This window comes from Sparus aurata, chromosome 8 (genome assembly GCF_900880675.1).
Source record: "Sparus aurata chromosome 8, fSpaAur1.1, whole genome shotgun sequence".
NCBI classification, from domain to species: Eukaryota; Metazoa; Chordata; class Actinopteri; order Spariformes; family Sparidae; genus Sparus; species Sparus aurata.
The window spans coordinates 15,795,414-15,819,120 of record NC_044194.1 but is presented as its reverse complement, the minus strand read 5'-3'; the positions used below and the strand labels follow the sequence as shown (position 1 = coordinate 15,819,120).

At 41.9% G+C, this 23,707-nt stretch overlaps 2 protein-coding genes across 3 annotated transcripts in view; both read left to right on the top strand.

Moving 5' to 3' along the window:
* The first annotated feature begins 227 nt into the window (after positions 1-227).
* On the top strand, positions 228-13,219 carry dhtkd1 (dehydrogenase E1 and transketolase domain containing 1). The gene is made up of 17 exons (XM_030427119.1): positions 228-539; positions 822-974; positions 2,281-2,492; positions 2,577-2,771; positions 2,959-3,228; positions 3,753-3,924; positions 4,032-4,230; positions 4,527-4,839; positions 4,933-5,017; positions 5,119-5,258; positions 5,347-5,497; positions 5,605-5,711; positions 8,120-8,284; positions 8,371-8,453; positions 8,622-8,788; positions 12,113-12,198; positions 12,284-13,219. The coding sequence occupies exons 1-17, from the start codon at positions 368-370 to the stop codon at positions 12,383-12,385; spliced, it is 2,772 nt and encodes a 923-aa protein (XP_030282979.1). The 5' UTR covers positions 228-367; the 3' UTR covers positions 12,386-13,219.
* A 1,831-nt stretch (positions 13,220-15,050) lies between these two features.
* camk1db (calcium/calmodulin-dependent protein kinase 1Db) overlaps positions 15,051-23,707 on the top strand; it is a 25,841-nt gene continuing 17,184 nt past the window's right edge. The window contains exon 1 of one of the 2 annotated variants that reach the window (XM_030426019.1): positions 15,051-15,816. In XM_030426019.1, the coding sequence (XP_030281879.1) occupies positions 15,722-15,816 (95 nt within the window). In that variant the 5' untranslated portion in view covers positions 15,051-15,721. Of the gene's footprint in view, positions 15,817-21,969; positions 21,989-23,707 lie in introns of those variants that run through there. The other variant, XM_030426020.1, reaches the window with a different exon arrangement.

Sequence of the window (23,707 nt, the reverse complement as noted above, 5' to 3'; positions counted from 1 at the left end):
TACAAGGTGCACCTGAAGGCATCGCGTATCTCGCTGCTTGACACTTGTTGCGCTACGTCACGACGGCTACTTCATGACTTCGAACGTTTTGCGCTCGCTTAAACATAATGCTTCGTTGCTTCAAAATTTATCACAGTGTACAAATAAAATAGAAAACTTTGTATTTAATAAATCTGAGACAAGAGTGAATGAAACTGATGTCCTGGTGGCAGCTGCTGTTGTGAAACGAGTGCAGGACCCCAGCCAATGAGCTTCGGATCCGGCGTCTCCTCCCATAACGTCCCTCTCTCGGCAGTATGGCCGCCGTCCTGTAGCCGTTGGTACAGTGTGCCTTTCCAAGATTAAAGCTTTAGCTTTTGGTTAAAACATGTCGGCCGTCCTCTTCCTGAAGAAGTCTCTGGGCAGGCTGCCACCCTGCGTCGCTAGGCAGGTTGTCGGCTGCGGTTATCACACCGAGAGAGGTGTGTACGGGTACCGACCCAAACAGCAAGACAGTCAGCAAAAGTTACAGAGCGACCGCATCGCGGCTCTAAATCAAGGTCAGTACGGGTTAATTCACTGTGTCTGTACTTAAACATCACACGACAAGAAGGCGAGCAGTCTTTGACATGTCTTAATAACCTCACTGACTCAGACATGGGCTTAAATCCTTGTTTGTAACATAGATAATTCCAGTATGTGTTTTATACATGTGTACAAATATGATTTCCCATTGAAAACGAAGGTGGACTTCGTTGCCACCGCACTGGTTAATAATAAAGCTTTGATGTAGTTTAGTCAGATTAGCTCATCCTGACTGTTTTTTTGCTCTGTACTCATAGATCATGGACTTGCTCGTCTGGTGGAGGCATACAGAACACATGGACACAAGGCTGCTAAAATTAACCCATTACTGCCCCAGAAGCCTGTGGCCGGCAGTGTCCCGGAGATAGACATGCTGAGTGGTACCATCACAGGACAGCTCAAAACCTCAGGTAAGGGGATGGAAGGATGCAGGAGGCAGGCATCCTCATCTGTGAGGATAATGACTTTGACCAGGGGCGTAGGAAGCATTCAAAATATGGATGGGACAATCAAACAAGGTTCCCCCCTAGAAAGTTTTAGAAACGTAATATGCTCTGGTTCCTTTGCACAGGTGGATTGACACTAATATCTGGATGAATTAGCACGAGAGAAATTAGGGGTACATTATCATCCCAATGATATAAAAAGCCGAAGCTTCCGGTGCACCTCATGGGACGTAACTTCAGGAAAACTTTGTATGGAAGTGAATGGAGAGAGAAAAATAATGTTTTGATCTGCTTGAATTTAGCCACGAATCACGTCATACGATGTTTGTCAGTTTAAAATATAATTTTCAAATTCTAGAAAGTCATAGTTTGTCTTGACTAAAGTCAATTACTGTCTAGTTTTGTAGTTATTTGAAAGAGTACTTTGTCCGTTCTGTGGAGTGACCAGCACTATAATGTTTGAGTAACGGTTTTTGGTGACCGTTCATGAGAAGATGTCACCAACGTGACTGTTGGCTGTGTAGTTTTAATAATTACTTACTCTCACAGTCTTATATTTCATTAGTTTTATGACAAACTCTACATCACCTGTGCGATTCATGACACCATTCATACAGGACTGGAAAATGATTTCTCTTTCTTTATTCACACCCCTACAAAGTTTTTTCTGAAATAAGGTCCCATGGTGTCCACTGGAAGTGGCGTGACTCAGCACTCTATCAAAAGTAAAGACATTTATTTGTTGACTAAATTATAATAGCTTTGTGGCACAGGCCCCCGATATATAGCTTACTGTTTTTGGCTAAAAACTAGAGGACTATTTGCTACATTTCAAATAGCAGTTAAATGCCAATTCTCTCTCTTTAAACCCAGCAGGTAAAGATTAGGCTACACCAAAGTTAATGTTATTCTACTGTTTGCAGAATACGATTTGTATTTGATTTGATTTTCTGCATAGGATTGTTTTTTGTGATCCAGACATTTACCATAACTCAAGAGCCTTGTAAAGTCCAAAAGTCACATTTTTTGTCAAAGAGGTATAAAAAGAGGTAGACTTTATTTATTTATGTAATTGTTTTATAGAAACAAAGATATAAAGGTTGAAATAAAGATGTAGATGCATTTGTGAACAGCAAGCTAGTTAGTTTTATTCACCGTTTCCATTAGAATCAAAGACAGTGGTTCTTCTCTCAGTCCCAAGGAGTGATGACTGTTGAGTAAAACACCTCACTAGTCTGTATTGTCACTGCTCAGTTAATGTCTTCTGCAGGTCTACAACACTTTGGTAAAGCGGAGGCCTCAGTGGAAGAGGTTCGGGCCTACCTGGAAGAAGCCTACTGTGGCCACCTGTCTGTGGAGACTGGCCATTTGAGCAGCCTGGAGGAGAGGGAGTGGTTTGCCGACCGCTTTGAGGAACTCAAGAAGAAGAGTTTCTCCATGGAGGAGAGGAGGCAACTGGCCAAGATCATGCTCGAGTCTCAGGTAGGTCCAAGAAGAAAGAAGAAGATCTACAGAATTATTTGATGTGGTTTTAATTTGTCATGTATTCTCTCTCAAACACTGTAGGAGTTTGACCACTTTCTGGCCACCAAGTTTGCCACTGTGAAGCGTTATGGAGGAGAAGGAGCAGAGAGCATGATGGGATGCTTCTACGAGCTTTTCTACCAGTTGGCCCACAGCGGGGTCACAGACGTTGTCATCGGCATGCCACACAGAGGCCGACTCAACCTCCTGACAGGCCTGCTGAAGTTCCCACCAGAGGTTAATTAGCCCTACACAGTCAGATTTAATGAGACGTGCGCTTTTAAAATGATCCATGACAAGATTACATTGTTTATTTAGCACGAATGTCATCAGCAGCACAAGTCAACCGAAAGTCAGCCAGCTGCCGCAAACAAGCTGAAGATAATATCAAACAACACTGACCCTTCATGTTCTTTCTCTGCAGCTTATGTTCCGTAAGATGCGCGGCCTCAGCGAGTTTCCCGACACCTCGCCAGCCATCGGCGACGTCCTCTCTCACCTCACCTCCTCGGTGGAGTTGGAATTCGGAGCTGGACACCCTGTTCACGTCACCATGCTGCCCAACCCGTCTCACCTGGAAGCGATTAACCCCGTCGCTCAGGGCAAAACCAGAGCCAGGCAGCAGCTCAGGAAGGAAGGAGACTATTCACCTGAAGACAGCGCTCAGCCGGGGGACCAGGTCGTCTGTCTGCAGGTACTGGTTCACACATATAGCCAAGAAGTTTCCCTGAAGAGTAGCATTATACTTTCCTTTTGGATGGTATCACAATTATTCAACTGTAAATTATACCGACTAACTAGCTTATTTATTTAAGGGCCAGTGTGACTAAGATAAGTGATTGCAGCAAGCAGAACTTCCTTTAATATTCATATAGTTATCTGACTAATGTGTCCAGACAGACATCTAACTGTGAACCTGTCCTTTAACCTTTGTGTACCTGCAAACAAGCTCACTGACTCACAGTCAAAACCGGTGCAGATGTTTAAGATGCTTTGTATTGGAGTTGGAGCTGTGGACCTCTTACATATGTTGTCTGAATGCCTTCTGCCTTCTGCCTCTTGACCTTCACCTCCATACTTTTAGATTTGGCATTCAGTTCGGGGACACAACGTCTGAACTTATATTAATGTGAAGCAGGAAGTTGTTAAAGAGATCTTTATCAAACCTTCAGCAGCGATAACAAATCTTAAAGAGGAGCTCTGCTCTTTTCTCCGCAGGTCCATGGTGACGGCTCCTTCACTGGCCAAGGGATTGTTCCAGAAACTTTGACCCTTTCAAACCTCCCTCACTACAGAGTCGGTGGGAGCATCCACCTCATTGTGAACAACCAAGTGGGCTACACCACTCCATCAGAGAGAGCGAGATCATCTTTGTACTGCAGTGATGTCGGTCAGTGAAACTCATAAATAACATTGGCAAAATCAAAATAATTTGATTCCTTGACACATCATGTATTCTGTATTAATCAAAGACTAATACTCACATTTGTTTCACAGGCAAGATGGTGAACTGTGCTGTGATCCATGTGAATGGAGATCATGCAGAGGAGGTGCTGCGGGCCACTCGGCTGGCAGTCGAGTACCAGCGGATCTTCAGGAAAGACGTCATCTTGGACCTGATCTGCTACCGTCAGTGGGGCCACAATGAGCTGGACGAGCCTTTCTTCACCAACCCAGCCATGTACAAAATCATCCGGTCAGTTAACTTACCCTGTGTATCGCAACACATTTTCACATTTTCAATTAAAGAATTGGTTGTCTATAAAATGTCTGAAAATGGTGTAAAATGTGGATCATTATTTCCCAAAGCCCAAGAGAATGTCCTCTAAAGTTTGTGTCCACAGCCCAAAGACATTTAGTTTACTTTCATAAAGAAACAAGAAAATATTTACATTACAGAAGCGGAAATTAGAAGATTTAACCCCTTTTAGTCAATGAATCTATTATCAAAAAAATCAATATAAAAGTTGACACATTGTTGCATCCTCACAGATCCCGCAAAAGCATCCCTGACTACTACTCAGATGAGCTGATCTCTGAGGGTCTGATGACCGAAGCAGAGCGTGATGAGATCAAGTCCAAATACTACGGCATGCTCAACGACAAGCTGGCCAACATGACCCTGTACAGCCCTCCACCCACCAACCTGCAGGGCCGCTGGGGGGATCTGGTGGAGCCTTCGGCCAAAGTCAGCACCTGGGACACGGGTGTCCCTGTTCCTCTGTTGCAGTTTGTTGGAGCCAAATCTGTGGACATCCCAGAGCAAATCCAGCTACACAGCCACCTCGGAAAAACCCACGTACAGGTATGGCTATTGTCTCTGTTGCATCTGTTGTATCATCTTTTCCTCAAGTGGAAGCAGCTGGATGATGATTTTGTTCCTCATTTGTGAACTTAGGCCCGGTTAAACAAGTTGGAAGAGGGGACCAAGTTGGACTGGTCCACAGCAGAGGCCTTGGCGTTCGGCTCACTCCTCGCCCAAGGTCAGCGTTAAGCAGAAAACAAACCAGATCAAATTTAGGAATCTTTTGATTTTGATACTGTCAAGAAATGGATTTGTGGATTCAAATAAATGTTATTACAGGCTTCAGTATTCGAATCAGCGGACAGGATGTGGGAAGAGGCACATTCAGTCAGAGACACGCCATGGTGGTGTGTCAAGAAACTAATGACATGTACATCCCTCTGAACAACATCAGCCCTCAGCAGACAGGTTTCCTGGAGGTAAAATGCTTATTAACCACATAAAACATTAGTGTGATGATATCATCCTCCTTTCATGTGGCTCATTGTGATGTCTCTGTGTGTTTAGGTGTGTAACAGCCCGCTGTCTGAGGAGGCGGTTCTCGGATTTGAATATGGTATGAGTATCGCACAGCCGAAGCTGCTTCCCATCTGGGAGGCTCAGTTTGGGGATTTCTTCAATGGAGCGCAGATCATCTTTGATACCTTCCTCTCTGGAGGTAAATGTCTGACTCCTGGGGCTTTCAACAGATTCACAATTACGCTCATTATCATTTATTTTTGGAACAATCGTCACACATCAGATGTGAAACTTCTGTGTCCTCAGGTGAAGCCAAGTGGCTGCTACAGAGCGGGATGGTGATCCTGCTGCCTCACGGCTACGACGGAGCTGGACCTGAACACTCATCCTGCCATATGGAGCGTTTCCTCCAGGTTGGTGGGACTGTCGAGCCATATTCACGTCAAACCCCGTTACCAGTTTATGATATAATGGAAATAATGCTCATGTCAACATCCCGTTTTAAATTTTAACTAGGAAATTAAGATTTTTTTTCTACCGTGCTGGTAAAAGCCAAGGCAGGAAGCATTATGTTTTTGGGTTGTCCATTGATACGTTCGTACGTACTATGTAACTTCACTGGGACATCATAATGTTTGTAAAAAACACTTTTATGGCCATTATTCATCGCCATGACTCAGAAACAGTCCTCTGTACTCTGTTAAAAAAATAGATGAAGATGGCATGTTTTTTACTGCTATACCGACAGCTTAAATTTTGCCAAGAACTACATGACTGACATGAATTGACTGCTTGAGTCCTGCAAATTCATTGTCTGTTGCTCAATGATAAACCAAACGCACCTTTCAAGTTTTAATGGAGGTTTAATGTTTCACCTCAGTCAGTGCAGAGGTAACCTTATCCCTCCTGCCGTTTGTAACTTTGAGGTTTATAATACAACTGATAAGAGTTTTAGATTTGACCAATGGTCTTTGGTTCCCTGGTCATTGTCGGTACAATTTTTACATTGTGTTTATGTGCTTGTGCAGGGACATAACTTTTTTGTCCACCTGCCAAATGGCTCGTGAATGTTAGAATTTTACCAGCCACTCGACAGATTACCTTCAGACTTTTTTGGCTGGTGAGTGTAGCATATTTACCAGCCCCTTGCATTTCACTAGTAGGGCTGGGTATCACCAGGTACCTCGCGATACAATACTTTGCCCATGATAACGATAATATCACGATACGGTAATTCTGCGATAAGCGATATATTGCAAGAAATTTCATCCACGATACATGGTGATATCTGTGTCACTTAAGAAATTCAGAATTTATTGACTGCACTGAATCCATTTCACAGGAATTACGAAACATTTTCAATCAATTTCACATGAATGACAGGCAAGTAAAACAAAGTGTATACTGCACAGTGGCTCTTCTTAACACAAACACTGACCGCAATTTAAATATTATTAAATATCGATATTAGGCGCCAGTGTATTGATAAAGTACCTCAAGATGAAACATCACGATATATCGTGGTATCGATATTTTTGTACACCCCTATTCACTAGTTGCTGGTGCTAATCTTCATCCCTGAACCTAGATGTTAAGTAATGAACTTAGAGTCATATTTAATTTTCATTTTTATGGACATTTGCACTTCAAAATCTGTCATAGTTTGGTTGAAATTAAGTCAAACATTTTCAGTATAAAGGACCCTAATGCAGCACAGAGGACAGTACTCGCAGGTTGTTAACAATTGAAATCAGTAACATATCAATAAAGATAATTTTTCAAAATTTCAGCAATCGGCAGACAGACCGGCAGACCGTTTCTGAAAAATTGTCCCCTCAGTCACTATTTCTTATGTTATTGATACTGTATTTAACACTATTGTGAGCAGTCATTCAGCATCATCACTGACAACTTTAGAGTCACATGGCGGTGATTGTTTGATCTATAACTATGACTCATTGCAATCTGGAGATGTAGCATAAACACCTGCATGGACACTACTTTTTGAGGATGCTTTAAAGACGCTATACAGAGCATAAAGTCCACAGTTCTCACCAGGATGAAATAAAAGCATGGACTATCATTTCCAACTCAGGCTCTGATACAACAAACCTGAGTTAAGCAATGTTTCTCAGATAGAAAAAAAACGTGTGGGTTAATGATTTGACATTATGTTTGAAATGCAGCAACAAGGTTTCTAAGACTGGTAGAGGCACAATGAACCAACAATTATACTCAGCTATCTTAGAAGCTATGCTGTCTGCAGCAACGACAAGGACCTCAGTGTTGTCAGAGTTGTAGATGGTTGTTTGCCATCTATTTCATCACAGCTACCAGATAATTGAGCTTAAAAGTGCTTCAGTTTTACCCTTGAAAGCTGTACAAACTCAACTGTTCCTGTTATGGTCCACTTGATAGTGTGCATTTTTTAAAAGATGTTTTTTAATTAAAATGTAGTGAGGCTTGTTACTAGAGGTATTGTTAAGTCATGCACTGAACAGATGAAAAACTGTTACATTTATTTAAGAAAGCAGTAGGGTCATGGATTTTAGTTCCCAGCCTGTCATTGCTACTTTGCTGATTCTGAACTTTTCACAGACCTACACACCTGGGTGTAGATAACCTTTTTTTTTTGTGGAGTGTCATTTCTGTCTATGGGCGTCAGGACGTTTGCATTTTATTCTGTTACAGAGAATCCAGATTTAAGTTTAGATTTGAATATGTGTGCTTTACCAGCAGCTTTCCAGTTACTTATGTTGTGTTGTGTTACAAGTTACCTGAAGTGTAAATGATAACAGACTCGTCCTCTTTTGTCGCTCAGATGTGCGACAGTAAAGAAGAGGGTGTGGACGGAGACAATGTGAACATGGCTGTGGTCAACCCCACCACTCCCGCTCAATACTTCCACCTGCTGAGGAGACAGATGATTCGTAACTTCCGCAAGCCTCTCATTGTGGTCGGACCTAAGACTCTGCTCAGGTTTTCTGTAAGCAAAGAAGAAACATTTAACAGTTCAAACTCTTTTTCACAGTTTCCATGAAAGGGGCTGAATAATGTTTGTTCTTTTCGAAGGGTGCTGTTTCCAGTCTGGCTGAACTGGCACCAGGAACATCTTTCAGACCAGTGTTGGGTGATACTTCAGTCTCAGCACAAAGGTACGGAAGCCACATTCAGTATTTTTTCAATCAGAATCGGAAAAAATGATTTGAATCGTTGAATTGGTATTGGTATCAGTCTTGATGAAACCATATCTGTAGAGGGCACTTCAGAAACAGTCCCTACGTTGCCTATACATCAAACCTTTTCTTCCTTAATCCTTGCAGTGTCCAGAAGGTGGTGCTGTGCTCTGGGAAGCATTACTATGCCCTGCTGAAACAGAGGGAGACAGCAGCAGCCAACCAGAACACGGCACTGATCCGTGTGGAGGAGCTGTGTCCATTCCCACTGGAGGCTCTGCAGCAGGAGCTCAAGAAATACCCCAACACTAAAGGTATGTGTGAGGATGGCAGGCACCCCAACTGACAGTCCAGCCATGGAAAAATGGAAAAGTTATTCTTTTTATGCTTTTATTTCACTTTTATTTTCTTTAACAACTGTCAACTTTTTAATATGATGGACTTCAGTGTTCCTCACCGTACACGACTAACTCTGGTCTTCTGGTCGACTTAAAAGCCTGAGAAGAAACACAGAAGAACAAATTTAACAATAAGGCCGGAGTGAACACAAATGTCCTGAAGCTCATAATATGTGATTTTTTTTTTATCATCAGTTGTTTTAACATTAGTTAATCTACAGCGCTAGTCACATAAAACTAGTATTGGTGATTTAGAAATTACCCCCCATGTCTGTGCCTCATGCAGCACATTTGCACAAGTTTAATCACTATTTTACTTGCATTTACTGACGCTGTGCAACATCAACTTTCAGAAGCAAAGCATCTGTTTTTCAAGAGCCACATTTTAAAAGTTGTTTAGAGTTGATTTACCCACTTGCTGCACGTGTTACACAATAGTGAATACACATTTGCGGCTCATTTAGATAAAGTAAAAGATGCTTTGGTTGCTGTGCATGAATATCAATGTTTAAATGTCAATATAGCTGATCTCAAAGCACAGCAGTTGATTGCTGATAAACATATTACAATCTGCAATGAGTTTTTTTTACAAGAGAGCAACAGATGTTTGATAAGGAATACAAGCCTAAATCACAAACAAGCTGATATGCATGGGACTGATGGTATTGTAAGACCTCTGTGTCCAATGAAATATGGCAGGTAATAAGCAGTGAAATCCTTAATTTACAATTTACGAACATGGCAATTTCGCACTGGAATGAAATCACATACGTCCTCTACAACTATTACAAATAACTAAAGTTCCCCAGGTTATACTGCTCCTGTGCCAGTGGGGCCTATGTGGGATTTGTTTCAGGTAATGGTTTCACCATAATGACAAGTGCCTATATCAGATTCTTAGAGGCCAAAGGTGTTAATAATGTTTTTAAGATGCTAATTTATTAGCTTTATATTTTACACTAAAATGACTTACTCGATAAAGTAGACAGTATATTTGAAAGTCACACATTTAGTATTTTCAGCTCTGTTTTCTTTGTGTCCACTGTTCCTCACTCTTTGCTCTCCCTGTGTTTTGCATATGTCATGATTTTTTGGGGCATTTCCCTGTGCTACATTACATAACACTGCGGTCTTTGTGACCCATGTACAAAGGCAGCTCATCAAGTAAAGATGCACTGAAGCAACATTAAAAGTTAAAGAACACGAATACCACATACAGATCAAACAACAACAACAGAGTACATTTTGTGTGTCAGTTACAGACAAACAAAAGAGCGTCCTGATTTGAGAGTTTAGAGCAGCTTCAGATCTACCAGAAGTCTGTTCTAGATATGAATGTAATGCAGAGAAACGAAAAGCTCTCCAGGGTTTGTTCTGATCATTTTAACTTCATCTTAATGTTTTGGATAAAAATAAAAAGGAAGACATCACAGTGGTGTAGTGTACTTAGTGTACTTGATGGGAGATGAGTCCTCAAATCCTTGCTATATCTTCAAGGTGACATTCATTTTGTAATTGTCCTGATGTCTTCACAGATGTTTCTTAATTTTTATTCCTTTGTTAAAGGGAGGAAACTGAGCAACTTTGACCTTTAAGTGATTTCAGTTCTGTCATTGTTGGCAAAAAATGATTTTGTCTTCAGTGTTCATAGATTCAGAGAAACAATGACAAAAGCAGCTACACAAGTGAGTCATAGTAAGTTGAAAGCCTTTCAGCAGCACGTGGCAACTTCAATAGAAGTCTGACAGTCACCGCTTTTATCAGTGAGTCCTCGAGACGACATGAGAAAAGAAACCCCAAACTCTGGTGCATCAGAGACAAACAAGAATGCAAAGTATGAGCTTCACCGTTCCCTATTCGCCATTCACGTATTGTGATGTATGTAAGACTTACAAAGAATGAGGAACTGGTGGCTAACGGTGTCAACATCCTTCTCTTCACACATAAATCTTATGTGTTTGTGGGTTGTTCGCAGCAGACAGAGATGATTTATACCTTTCTGATGAACTGCAACACAGTTATAGCACAACCGAACAACTGGAAAGGCTCAGGGTTTCACAAGCAAGGACGGGGCGAGGTTCACCACTTTGTGAAACACATGATTGTATTAAGGGTATTACTACACCTACCTTTGATGGTGAACAAGGCTTTTTGTGTATACACAGCGTCACCTCAACCTTAATTGGAATCAGGGTTTTTCCTCAAGTGATCTTTCAAAAGTCAAATGTGTTCCAGCGGTTTACTTTTCATGTAATCTGTATCATCTAGGAGACCTGAGTTTCCAATACAGACCTTGTTATCACAGTTTGAAGTTTCTGCAAAACCTTAGATGTTAATGTGAGACCGAATGTTTCTCTTTGTTGCAACTTTACGTTTGTTTAGGCGTACATCGTAGTTTGGCTTAAAATACCGGTTTTGGTCGCCATGATCATCGATGGAGTCCGACTTCACATGAAAAATACCTGGTGTGAGTCGCCATACAAACGTCTGGAAATAGCTGCAGGTGTCCTTCAAAATATCCACTGTTGTGACTCGAACTGCCGTCAACCGTTTGGCAGCCCTGGAGCCTGTAAGACATATCTACAGACAGAGTGAGGTCCTTTTCCACGGAGTCACCATGTTGCACAGTCATGTTTCTACAGCCACCCAGAACGGACAAATCTAACACTGGCTCTAGAGAAAAGCTCAGCTATACATGTCACTAAATTCTTCACACTGGTCCTTAATCATTACTTGTTTAATCGGACCACCCGCTCAAATCACAAAAATATTCAAATAGAAGACTAAGAAGAGCTGCAATATTCATGTATGAGAAGCTGGAATCTTTAACAAAAAAAATATTCTCTTTAAATATTCGAGTAAAAGTAGCTTAAATGATTAGTTTTGTACAGCTTATCATCAAACAATTATATTCCCTCCACTCTTTTTTTAAATGTATAATCCTTGTTTAGACAAATGGAGTGTACTGCTCAAACAAATGTCATTGTGATTCTGAATGAGGTTTTCCTACTTCTGGAACAAAACCTGAACACCCAGGTTTCACTTCAGTTCTCTCACCTTCTTAAACACACGGAAGCAAATCTAGTTTCAGCTCGATCTGGTCAAAGAGCAGGAAAGACGGGAAGTTTAACAAATGACGTCCATAACTACAGGAAGTCAAATGTGTTGTGTCAAAAAAAACATTTTGTATCATGTCTTCTTCCCCTTTTGATTTAATAAATCTTCTTAAATCTCCCACAGAGTTTATCTGGAGTCAGGAGGAGCCTCAGAACATGGGGCCCTGGTCGTTTGTAGCTCCGAGGTTTGAGAAGCAGCTTGCCTGCAAGGTGAGCAGAGTTTCTGTAAATACCAAATGCTTCTGAACCGAATTGTCAGTATCAGACACCGAGCTGTCTCCTCTTTCTTTCTCAGCTCCGGTTAGTGAGCCGACCTGCTCTGCCCGCCCCTGCTGTCGGTATTGGGACCCTCCACCAGCAGCAACAAGAGGCCATCCTGACCGCCACCTTCTCTTAAGACTCAACAAGACTGGAAACCAAAATAACCAGCTCACAGGCATCGGTACTACACTACATATCGAATCTGCAGTGGTCTTCCCACCATGTGCAGAGTTGCTGCACGACAGATTCACGGGACCTTTAAGACGATGTGGATTGTGTTGTTAAAGAAAAAAATGGGTCAATAATATAAAGAACGTAAGAAGGAAGGAAATGTTTATTTGTACTCTAGTCAGATTTTAATTCATATGTTAATGGTTAATTGACAACAAAGCCTGAATTGTTTCCCCCTTTCTCTCAATTACTTTGCCTGTATTATTAATGTGTGTTTTCAGCACTGCAGCAAGACAAAAAGATCTGAATCGAGGCCTTAGAGACCATGTTTACAATGTGTTTGTCGTATAGAAGCACTTTTAGCTTTATGACCGTCATACTCGTCATACTGTTTCTTACCTGTCAAACCTGTACGGGCACCACGTTTCAGGAATCTTAACTTCGGTCTGCATGGATTGTTGTCGTACGGATCAGAAAACAAATATCAGTATCATGTTGTCAGGAATGTCTGAGCATTAACCTTTAAATATTTATGGATTTTAAGGAACTGGATCCTTTGACTGGACTACTGAACAACAAAGAGAGTTGTTACCATTTTCACGGTTACATGTTTATCAAGCATTGAGTTCGATATAAACGGATGAATCGGGGTACAAGTGTTGTATATGATCATCATTATTTAATCCTGGTTTGAACTAAGACTTGAACTAAAAATAAAGGATCTGAAGGGCTAATGTAAATAAACCAAATCAAAATATTCAGATGGAAATATTTTAAAATAAATCTATTTTCAAGGTTATGCATCATGTTTCCTTTCTCCTGATCTCATGCTTATATAAAAGGTGACCTAATGAACAGTACAATATAGTATAATAATATAATATGAAAAAAGGTTCTTTTAAGTATTTCTTATGTTGATACTTTGCTTTATGATCATCTTGAGAGAGATTCCAGATGTAGTTCAGCGCCTGTTGTTCTACATCAGCTCTGTCTAAGCACTGAATCAAGTGAAATCCCTTCACATCTAACACGGCTCCCTCTGGAGCCACAAAAGGCTTTTACAAGCATACAACCTTCTTGACATACGCAGTAGTGTGAATAGATCCTGCATCCAAATTCTTCATTTGTGCACTTGATTCTGTTTCTTCATAGTTTAATCTGAACTAGCTCTGTTTCTTAAAATGATATCCATCAAGATTATCAGAACCTTGTTGCCATCCAATAAATCCTGCTGGCTCGCGTTTACAACTGTTTTGAGCGAAACCATCGCAATGAAGGGTGTGTCATCAACTGAGGGAGTTGCACAATGCATAACGCACTGTGAAATAAAGCACACCCAAATCTGTTTGCACCTCAGATCAAGGAAAACCTGCTATTTTTTGGTGCCAGCTGGGAACCAACTCTTCAGATTTCTGAAGCAGTTAAATTCTGGTCGAAATATTTCCTTTGAACGGTACAAAAAAAGGTGCACAAACTGAAACTGAACCGGTTCAAGAAACAATAGCAATTACGTCAGCAATTTTCATCTCTATCTCTTAAAAAAATAAGTGTTTAAATGAGAATGCAATTGATTAACTTGTAAAAAAAAAAGTCTGGATGCAGTCTGATGAGATACATGATCGTCTGCTCCTTTTTTTCTGGTGCATTTGTGAACATGAACATAAAACGCAAGAAAAAAAACCCACAACAGGACAGTTTTGTACCACTACTGATTTGCAAGTGGAGGTGATAACTGAGCCGCGAGACGACATCTGTGTGTAAATTCAAGCTACCAGCGTGGGACAGGAGTGTGGCAGTCTGATGGCGTTCAGTCTGACAGCTTAACAGATCCTTCAATCATCAAATAAAAGAGAAACGTCCCACACTTCAACCCACAAAGCAAAGTTACAAGACCGAACAACAGTAATGTGGTAGCAGGTGGTGGATTTGGCAACTTACATGAGGAAAACATTTCCGAATTAAAACGTGGTAAAGTAGCTGTCATCCCAACTGTCCTACTGATTCTGTCTTTGACTTATGTAGAACAAAAAAATCCACAATAATGAGGGAAGGTCGCTGTGAATTCCCCCTGGAATAAAACATTCCTCTCTGTGGGTGAGAGCGGGACAGGGTCTGCTATTTACTGATGGCGATTATGTACTAAAAACATCTATTTGTCACTTTCCATGACGCGTGGTGGGTCAGGATCTCGATCACAACACATCATAACATGAGCATCCATGTGATTCTAAACAATCAGCGGAGACATTTTTGCGTTACAATATCTACCATCACGCTTCTTTCGGTTTCACAACGCCGGCACGCTGTGTGAATCGACACACTGGAGCGGCGTTATGTCGGCGATGCTCGGTTCAGTGTGAACAAACACACAAAGGTGAGCCTTCGTTGCAGCCATGGTGCATGTTAATTTAGCTGTTAAATAGTAAAACAGTCCAAACATGGAGCTAGGACTCAACTTGGCCTCATGCACTGCAGGTGACCCTTGGCCGCACGAGGCCCCCTTGCGTCCTAGCTTCGCCCCTGCTGTTGAATCTCAAAATGAAAGCACCTGCTGTGGAGCATCCAGCCTCAAACTTGGTTAAAAAAATAATAAAAAAGACAAACAAACATGAACATGAGAGACACCCTGACACTGATGGGTCCGGCGGAGTTCGAACCGGGACGGGGATTTGGTGCAATGCGAACACTTCGGATGTCTCGATGTTGCACGCTGTCAGATAGGAAGGCGGGAGGGAGCAGCAACCTCCCACTCCTCCTATTGCTATAACAACCACAGGGCGGTCTGTCGGTCTGTCGGTCGATGTGTGACTCGGTGCCACAGCGGCTCGGATGCGAGACTGCCAACTGTCCTCCTCCGACCCAGGATCACCGCATCGCCGCCCGCCCTGACACTGACTGGATCCCGGCCGGAGAGCAGCAGCGGGAGGAGGCAGAGGAGACAGAAGAAGAGGAGGAGGAGGAGGAGGAGGAGGAGGAGGGAGAGCCTGTGTGTTTCCCCCTCCACAGTGTGTCTGAACAGTGGGGAAGCTCAGTGTCGGGATCCGCTACGTCAAACAGATTAGTCAAATAACCTCTCGGGGGTAGGACATACCTCCCCTCATTGGGCTGAGGAAGCGAGATAGTCTGCGCTGACGAGCAGCCAGGAAGCCCCTGGCGAAAAACAGAAGTGCACTACTTTTTCTTTTTCTTTTTTCTTTTGTGTGTTAGACGTCTGTGGCGGTGGTGCTGATCCTCCAGCAGCGTCTCTTCTTCTTCTTCTTCTTCTTCTTCTTCTGCTTCCCACCCCAACCCCTGGTGAGAAATGGCGAAAGAAAACGGCGAGTCCAGCGATGGATCTTGGAAAAAGCACGTCGAGGACATCAAGAAGATCTTTGACTTCAAGGAAGTCCTTGGGACGTGAGTAACAATAGCGACACACAGCCCTTGTTGTGTGTGTGTGTGTGTGTGTATGTGTGTGTAGGCGACTAGAAAACTTTGCACTCAGTCATTTAACATGAGGTGACAATGACACATTGTGTTGTTTGAACGGAAATGAAGGCAGACTGACAGCTGGTGTGGTTGAATTGACTTGAGAATTGCTCATGGTGACAGAGATACAGAGACACAGATGCAGACACAGACACAGAGATACAGATACAGACAGACACAGAGATACAGACATAGAGACACAGAGATACAGACACAGACACAGAGATACAGACAGAGACACAGACAGAGATACAGACACAGATACAGACGGAGACACAGACAGAGATACAGACACAGAGATACAGACACAGACACAGAGATACAGACACAGAGATACAGACAGAGATACAGACAGAGACACAGAGATACAGACAGAGATACAGACAGAGACACAGAGATACAGACAGAGATACAGACAGAGATACAGACACAGAGATACAGACAGATACAGACAGAGACACAGACAGAGATACAGACACAGCGATACAGACACAGAGATACAGACAGAGAGATACAGACAGAGACACAGACAGAGATACAGACACAGAGACACAGACAGAGATAAGGACACAGAGATACAGACAGAGATACAAACAGAGATACAGACACAGAGACACAGACAGACACAGAGACACAGACAGAGAAGGGCCCTTTGAACTGAAATCCACCCAGCAGGAGCATCATCATGTGTTAATTGTGCAGGGAGTGGAAATAATGCTTCATGAGACACAATAATGTGTGAAGTCAGACACGCGTGATGCTCCCTTGTTATGTCACAGTTCATTCAGAAACTACTGCAGCATGTTTTTTATTCTTCTTCCTCCTCCTCGTCCTCCTCCTCCTCCTCCCAGGGATCATCCATGCAGCTCAGTGCAGGCAGCCATTTATTTATTTTGTACAACATGTCAACTCCTGTGAAAGACAGCAGGGCCCTGTTTGCGTACACAAACCACTAAAATCACCCAAAAGTCTGTGACCATCTGCGATGTGCTCCCCCTTCAGTCTCTTCCCTCTCGTCCTCACACAGATCCGACTTCAGAAACAGTATGTCTGGGCTTACAGCCCGATTAAAGACTTGTCGTTCTGGGACCACTCCGGTTCAAGTTTTTCTCCTGCCCCCTGCACCCCAGAGCAGACGAATTCCAGAGTTTATTTTGGGCCGCTGTTAGTGCTGCCTGACTTCATGTCTTTTCTTTGAATAAGTTATGCCACAGACAGAGTGACAAAGTGTTCCCCCTGAATGGGAGACCTTAAGGAAACGGGTCAGAGCCAGGCTGTGCTTTTATGAGAGGCGAGTCTCTTCCCGGGATCGATTTGACTTGTTTTGTTGATGGTTTTTGTCCCCTGAAGACGCGTCCATCCTCCCTTTTACTGAGAGGAATTTAATGATGTTTGTTTTCAGGGGAGGAGAGCTGTGTGTCTCGGGGGAAATATGTTTTTTTCTTTCTTAATTTGGACTCAGACTTGGTGTCAAGCTGAGCAAAAATTGCCTCCGAGCTGGTCATTCATATGATAAAACAGACACACAGCGGTTTGCTGTTGTAATATATGCAACCTCGTCTTGAATAATCTTCTAGGCCGTCTTCATCATCCTCTCTCGGTGCCGCTCAGCGTGACTGCAGCCCTCCCCCCCGAGGAGCAACATCAAATTGTCATATACCGATTGGTGATTCACTTCACAGCACTTCAGCCGTTGTACTCAACAGTGAGACGTTCCTACCTGGAGGCTGTTCTGATTTCCAGAAAGCTTTCATTTATGTGTGAAGAGCCTCTGAATAACGCCAGTGAATCATCAGTGATTTACTGTCCACACACACAATGGCCAGGTTGGAGGAACACACATCCCTCGCCCACAGCTCACATCTCACATCTTTGAGGCCAGTTTGTCACAGTTTGGCCCTCCTGTTACACATCACGCAGTGCGTCCTCGTCCTGATCGACTTTAAGTAAGGCTCATTTACTAGTTCCTGTGTGTCTTAATCAGGGAGTGCCCTGTTGCTGCACAGCAGGGTTCACAGGAGGCTGCCCGGGGGAGAAAAGCCCAGCAGCACTGCAGCTTTGCTTGAGGATTAAAAATGAACAAGGAAAGACTGTTGGCCAGAGGAAGAGATGTAGATTATCCTCCTCCACCTCCTCCTCCTGTCGCTTCTAACTGTAGGTCAAGTCCTCGTCAGGTTTCCCCATCAGTGCCCAGAAGGGATCATCCGTCTGCAGCGTGCCAAACTGAGCTCATTCATTTCAGCAGTAGGAGTACATTTACTCGAGTACTATAGGTCAGTGGTGGCAAAAGTACACACGTTCTTTACTCAAGTAGAAGTGCAGATATTTAGACTGAAGTAAAGTTAAAGTACAGGCAAAGGACATTTCTACTGGCCTTTTCTGTGCATAGCTAACTGAGCCTCATGTCATATTCATTTACTTCAAATACTATTAAACGTAAAGGTTCATCAGGAGGATTCGTCCCGTTGACTCATAAACACACCTGATAGATTGTTTTCTGTTCAATCCCATTCTGAGGATGTCGAAAACAACTTTTTGGGGTAGGTCCCGGAAATAACAAAATAAGAAAATACAGGACAAGGGCTGCCGGTCTCTGCAGATACGTTCACACACCTAAGACTTTCCGTCTCGTTCCGTCTTCGTTTCACTAAATCTGCTAGTAAAAGTAACAAAGTATGACTTGTTACCCCTGCAAGAAGTACAATTTAGAGGTACTTCACCTGAGTATTTACAGGCACGTTTTGTTCGTTTATGCTTCTACTCCACTCTACTGCGCTACTTATAACTGACATATATGGTTTACTCACTCTGCAGATTTAGATTTGACACACTAACCTTGTGGTTTGTTTATAAAATGTGACGCAATATTTTTGTTGAAAATATTAATCGGTCCAAAGTAGGTAAATTAGCTTCACCTCCAACAGCTTCCATTTCCAGCTGTATTTGTGTGGTGAACAAATAGCCTGATCTTTTCCTGACCCCTAACCAAGACTGAGACCCTTGAATTCATCCTTAACCCTCCTCAATAGCAGTTTTTATTTAATGACATTTTCACCCTGGGGACAGGCATCAGGAATCTTATGATTATGTAGAAATAGCCAGTCTTCTTGCTGATGGTATCTTTGCTTATATAGGTCATATTAAGGCATCAGTATTAAGACAGTTTCATAACCAGTTAAAAGTTACTTGTAGTAAGTTTGAGTAGATTTATTTGCTAATACTTATGTATTTTTACTTGTAACACAGTATTTAATATCGTGGTATTGCCACTTTTAAACACCACAAAGGTGACTCCTCTGAGCTAAAATGATTGCGAGAGATGCAGTTGTTCGTGTTATTGTTCAGTTCTCACAGCGGTGTTTGGCTTTCTGAAGCATTAGAATGTATGCATTTAAACCATCACACAAAAACAGAAGCTCTGATCTCAACTACAGCTGGAGGCCGGGCTGTCAGGTGTGAACATTATGACTGATCAGATATGGACAGGAGTATGAGAGGAGGAAGTCTGCCGGGTGTCGGTAATGCTTTGCCTTACTTGTTGCCTTCCAATAGCTGTTGGGAGCTAATGAGATCTTGGCCACTGAAGCCAGTCCTCCTTCCTCACCGCCACTTGCCTCGCAGCTAATTTCAGACCCTTAAGCTGGTGATACTCTGTGGAAGCAAATTAAGTATCCCGACCACAGACACCTTCAGAGATCCCAATGGGGATGTGCGGCAGGTTGTTTCTCACAGTGGACGTGTTGAGGTTTTGATTTTTAGGGATCCAATTGATCCGCTCCTCACTTCAACATGTTTTCCCCAAAGTCAAAATCTGTTCACTTCACTGTACGTGGCTCTCTTTATCGTAATTTTAATCCAAGGCAACACAAAGAGAGGGACCGCCAATTACTTAATCTGCTTAATACTGTAAGTATCAGAGTGGCTACTAATACTGTGATCAGATTGGTGCAGCCCAATTGAATGAGCTGATATATCAGGCAATATTAGCTCATCATCGATATATTTTTATCACTCTATTTAGGTGGTTTATTGAAAAAAAGAAAAACCTGTGGTCCACATGATGATTACAAATCAAATATCTGCTCTCTTTTTGCTCCGAGTTTGGTTTCCACCAACTGTTGTAAACAATATCTGGCTCTTTCGCAGGAAATAATATCTCCACTGAGTTCAGCTCGATCCTCCATTTGGTGCTGGACCGGTAGCCTACTATGAATTTTTTCAGCTTTTTCACTGGACAGCTAAAATGTACTTATTTACTGATAACGATGGGCTTTTTACGAGAAACCACCCTCACTAATTAAATCAAATATGTGTCTACAGAACAAAGCAGCGGCCATTTTTGGCATTAGTTGATCAGTTTGAAATATGTCGGGGAGTAGATTTATACAGTCTGTGGGAGTAATAACAAGAAGGAGCTGTTGGATGATGATCTGCAGGCAACAGGCTGCACACTTCCAACTTCTCAGTGAAGTAACCAACTCCTTTTCCCTCGTGTTCCTTAGTGGGATTGGATTTAAATCTGAAATACTGTCAACTGTCCTCACCCTTGTCACGTGACACCTTCATTTTAGAATTGTACAGTCCATTATCCAACTAAGTGCAGATATAAAAGAAAAGTAGAACAACGGTGGGCAAGTTATATAATTGGTGTATGCCCGAACACAGTGTATCACCGGGAACACAGACTACAGAGGCAAGCCTATTAAACAGTCAGCTGAAAGATGCTTACAGCTCTGTAGAGCTGAGAGTCCGGTGGTAATTCTCTGTTGGATCATCACGGTAGGTGACCCCCTTTCACAATACGATCCATTGTTGACAAAATATTCATGATGGCTGCTTTAAAAACAAATTGAATGAAGACATTCTCATTAAAATGTCAGTTTAGGCTGGAGGAGAAAAAGAATATTGGCTGATATATCGTTATATATCGATGTGGGTTGTGCTCCACAGCTTATTCCCCTCAGGTGAATAACACAAAGAATGCTTATTTATTTCTTATTCCTTCTAGTGAAATGTCACGGTTAGACAACAGTCCACAAATGATTCTTTCCAGTCCCTTCTAAGTGCTTTATCGTGTATTTCCTGAATGCCACTTTCTCAGTGTTAAGTGCCAAAGTTGTCCTCTGTTTGCTACCACTGCAGGGCCAAACAGAGCTTATAGCTGACTCATTCAGGTCAGTTTTCACTCCCAAGAGCCTTGTCTTTAAGAGAGGAAAAATCCCCTTTTCAGAGTTTGATATTGATGAATAAACAGCCATCTACATCAAATCTGAAACCGACCCTGGCTCAGACAAAGCCCTGCTCTCCTGTGACTGCCTCCGTGCATTGATCACACAGCTTGTGTAGAGACTAGTTGGGTCCTTGATGCAGTGAAAATGGCAGCTAGGCAACTGGGACGATGGAAGTCTTTAGTTGCTACCTCTGAAGGAGACACTACCACTTCCCACCTCCACCACCAACACCACTGTCCTCCAGCTGCATTTACTGTGGGAGGAGAGACTTTGTCATTGACCGTAACGATGGAGAGTCAAATAATTCACCATAATGTTTTCTGCTTTGTAATTTTCTGGGCTTCTATTTGTATTCATGTCCCTCGCAGCACAGTGAATGCCCACAGAGCCACACTGAACTATCCACTGCACTCAGAGAGTGAAGTGTACCAGACTACCTCATATCAAAGCACAGGAGGGCGGTAATCACCCTTATTAAAATAATTCAGCTTCTCTCTGACGGGCTGATCTGTGGCTTCAGACAGGCTCCTGCCAAACATTTCCCTCGAGCGGTAGATATTTTTCCTTTCCAGTTATTCGTGAGTGGCATCGGTTCTTATCAGGCTGCAAACTGACCATCGTTCCCTGTTTGATCAACAGTCTGGTGAACACAAAGTGCACATTCCTGGAAAGTAGCCCCAGGTCCAGTGTGCAGCTGGGTAATGGTTTCCAGCCTCAGTTGTTGATACTGTGAGAACTGCTGGGTTTCGTTTTAGTCATATTGGTGTCGTTGATTTAACTCTGCAGCTCCAGATTGATGTTGGTTACTACCTGAAAGGACAGAAATCCAGTTATGGCTAGTGGCGCACCAAGGACCAGAGAGGAAATCCGTAAGTTGATTGATAATGTTAACCCTGTGTAGCAGATGGAAGTAAGTCAAGTAGAATTTTGAGAACTATAAGGTACTTCACTTGTGATTATTTCCATTATCAGTTAATCTGTTTTCTCAATTAAATGACTAATCTTTCAGTCTATGAAATGTCAGAATATACTTAAAAATGTCCATCAGAATTTCCTTAAATGTTTACTATGTAGGACTGTCCTGGATGACTGGATGATAGTCACATTTCCAGGTCGCTCAATACAGACACTTAAAGTTTGTTGTGCTTTTCTTGATTTGTCTCATCAACTCTCTAAACCTTAAAATTCCTAATTTACTCTCAAAACAGCAATCAGCATTTGTGACTAAAAGTTGTTGAGTTGTGTACTTGCATTATTCCATATTTTCCAACAATGTTCAAAAGAAATCTTGTGACTTAACACTCATTCTACTGATATTTGCATCAACCTTAAACAAACCAGTGTTAGCCAAGCTGTCATGGACTATTTCTACATTGTTATCTATCTACCTTATTTAAGATCTAAGTACTTCTTCCACCGCTGCCCCCATAAAGATTCTTTACAGCAAACATAGAAACCTGATCCTGGAGGGGAGAGGGTGGTATATAACGAGGAGAGTAACGCATATGGCAGAAAGAAAACCGTGTTATTTCTTTCAGTAATTTTGCTCAGTGGACACATTAATTTACAAAACTCTTAAGTAGACAAATCACAGATGAACAGATGGTGTCACTAAATGAAGTGTTTTGTGTAACTGTAAAATTAAATGCAGCCAATATAACTTGTATTACCAAATGTGAGAGGTCTTGTATTAAAGAAAATAATATATAAGAGTCATCCTTCAGAGATTGTCACAAAAATGTCAGGGTTGCAGCAATATACAGTTTAAGGTAAACCTTGCATATACACGATACTGACATCTACCATATTATTGTTATTATAATATTTACAGTATATTTCAAGTTCCATATCTGTCAGGACAGCTTTTGTTCATCCAAGAAACCCTCGTTGTCATTTTGTTAGGGGTATTTCTAACTGATGATTTTAATCATTCTAATAATTGTGTAATACTGTGATATATATTGATATCATACTGTTGTAACCATAGTCACTACTTTTACTGTACGATATACTGTCCCAGAATTAATTGCGATATCAATAATCTTGTCATTCTATGTTAATGCTAGTGACAAAATTATATTATTATAGCATAACAATGACTTTTAATTCTTAATAATAATACAAATGGATTGTGAAAAAGCAACCCGACCAAAACATTAAGTCAAATGGACTTTTGGGATCTGTTAACATAATGTCACTTAAATAAATACTGAACATTTGGTCATAAGTCAATAAGATGTATGTACGATTATCATGAAATCTCCAGTATCTGTTGCTATATTAAATAAACTTTATTAACCTACCTTAAAATTCCTTCTCAAATGTAATGCATCAATCTAACGATGAATGTTTGGAAGCCTAGATGGTATCATTTGTCACGTCTCTGGTTAAAGGTCTCACTGCACCGTGACTTTGACTCGAACACAGCAGGTAACACCGGCGGTAGCTCTACCTGGATTATCAATTCCTGACTTTTACATCCCATATGTTGCATAACGGCCTGCTGTAATGCATCTTACACAAGATGATTCAGTGTGATTACTCAGCAGCACCACAGTACATGCGCTGCCTGTGAAAGTCAATAAGCC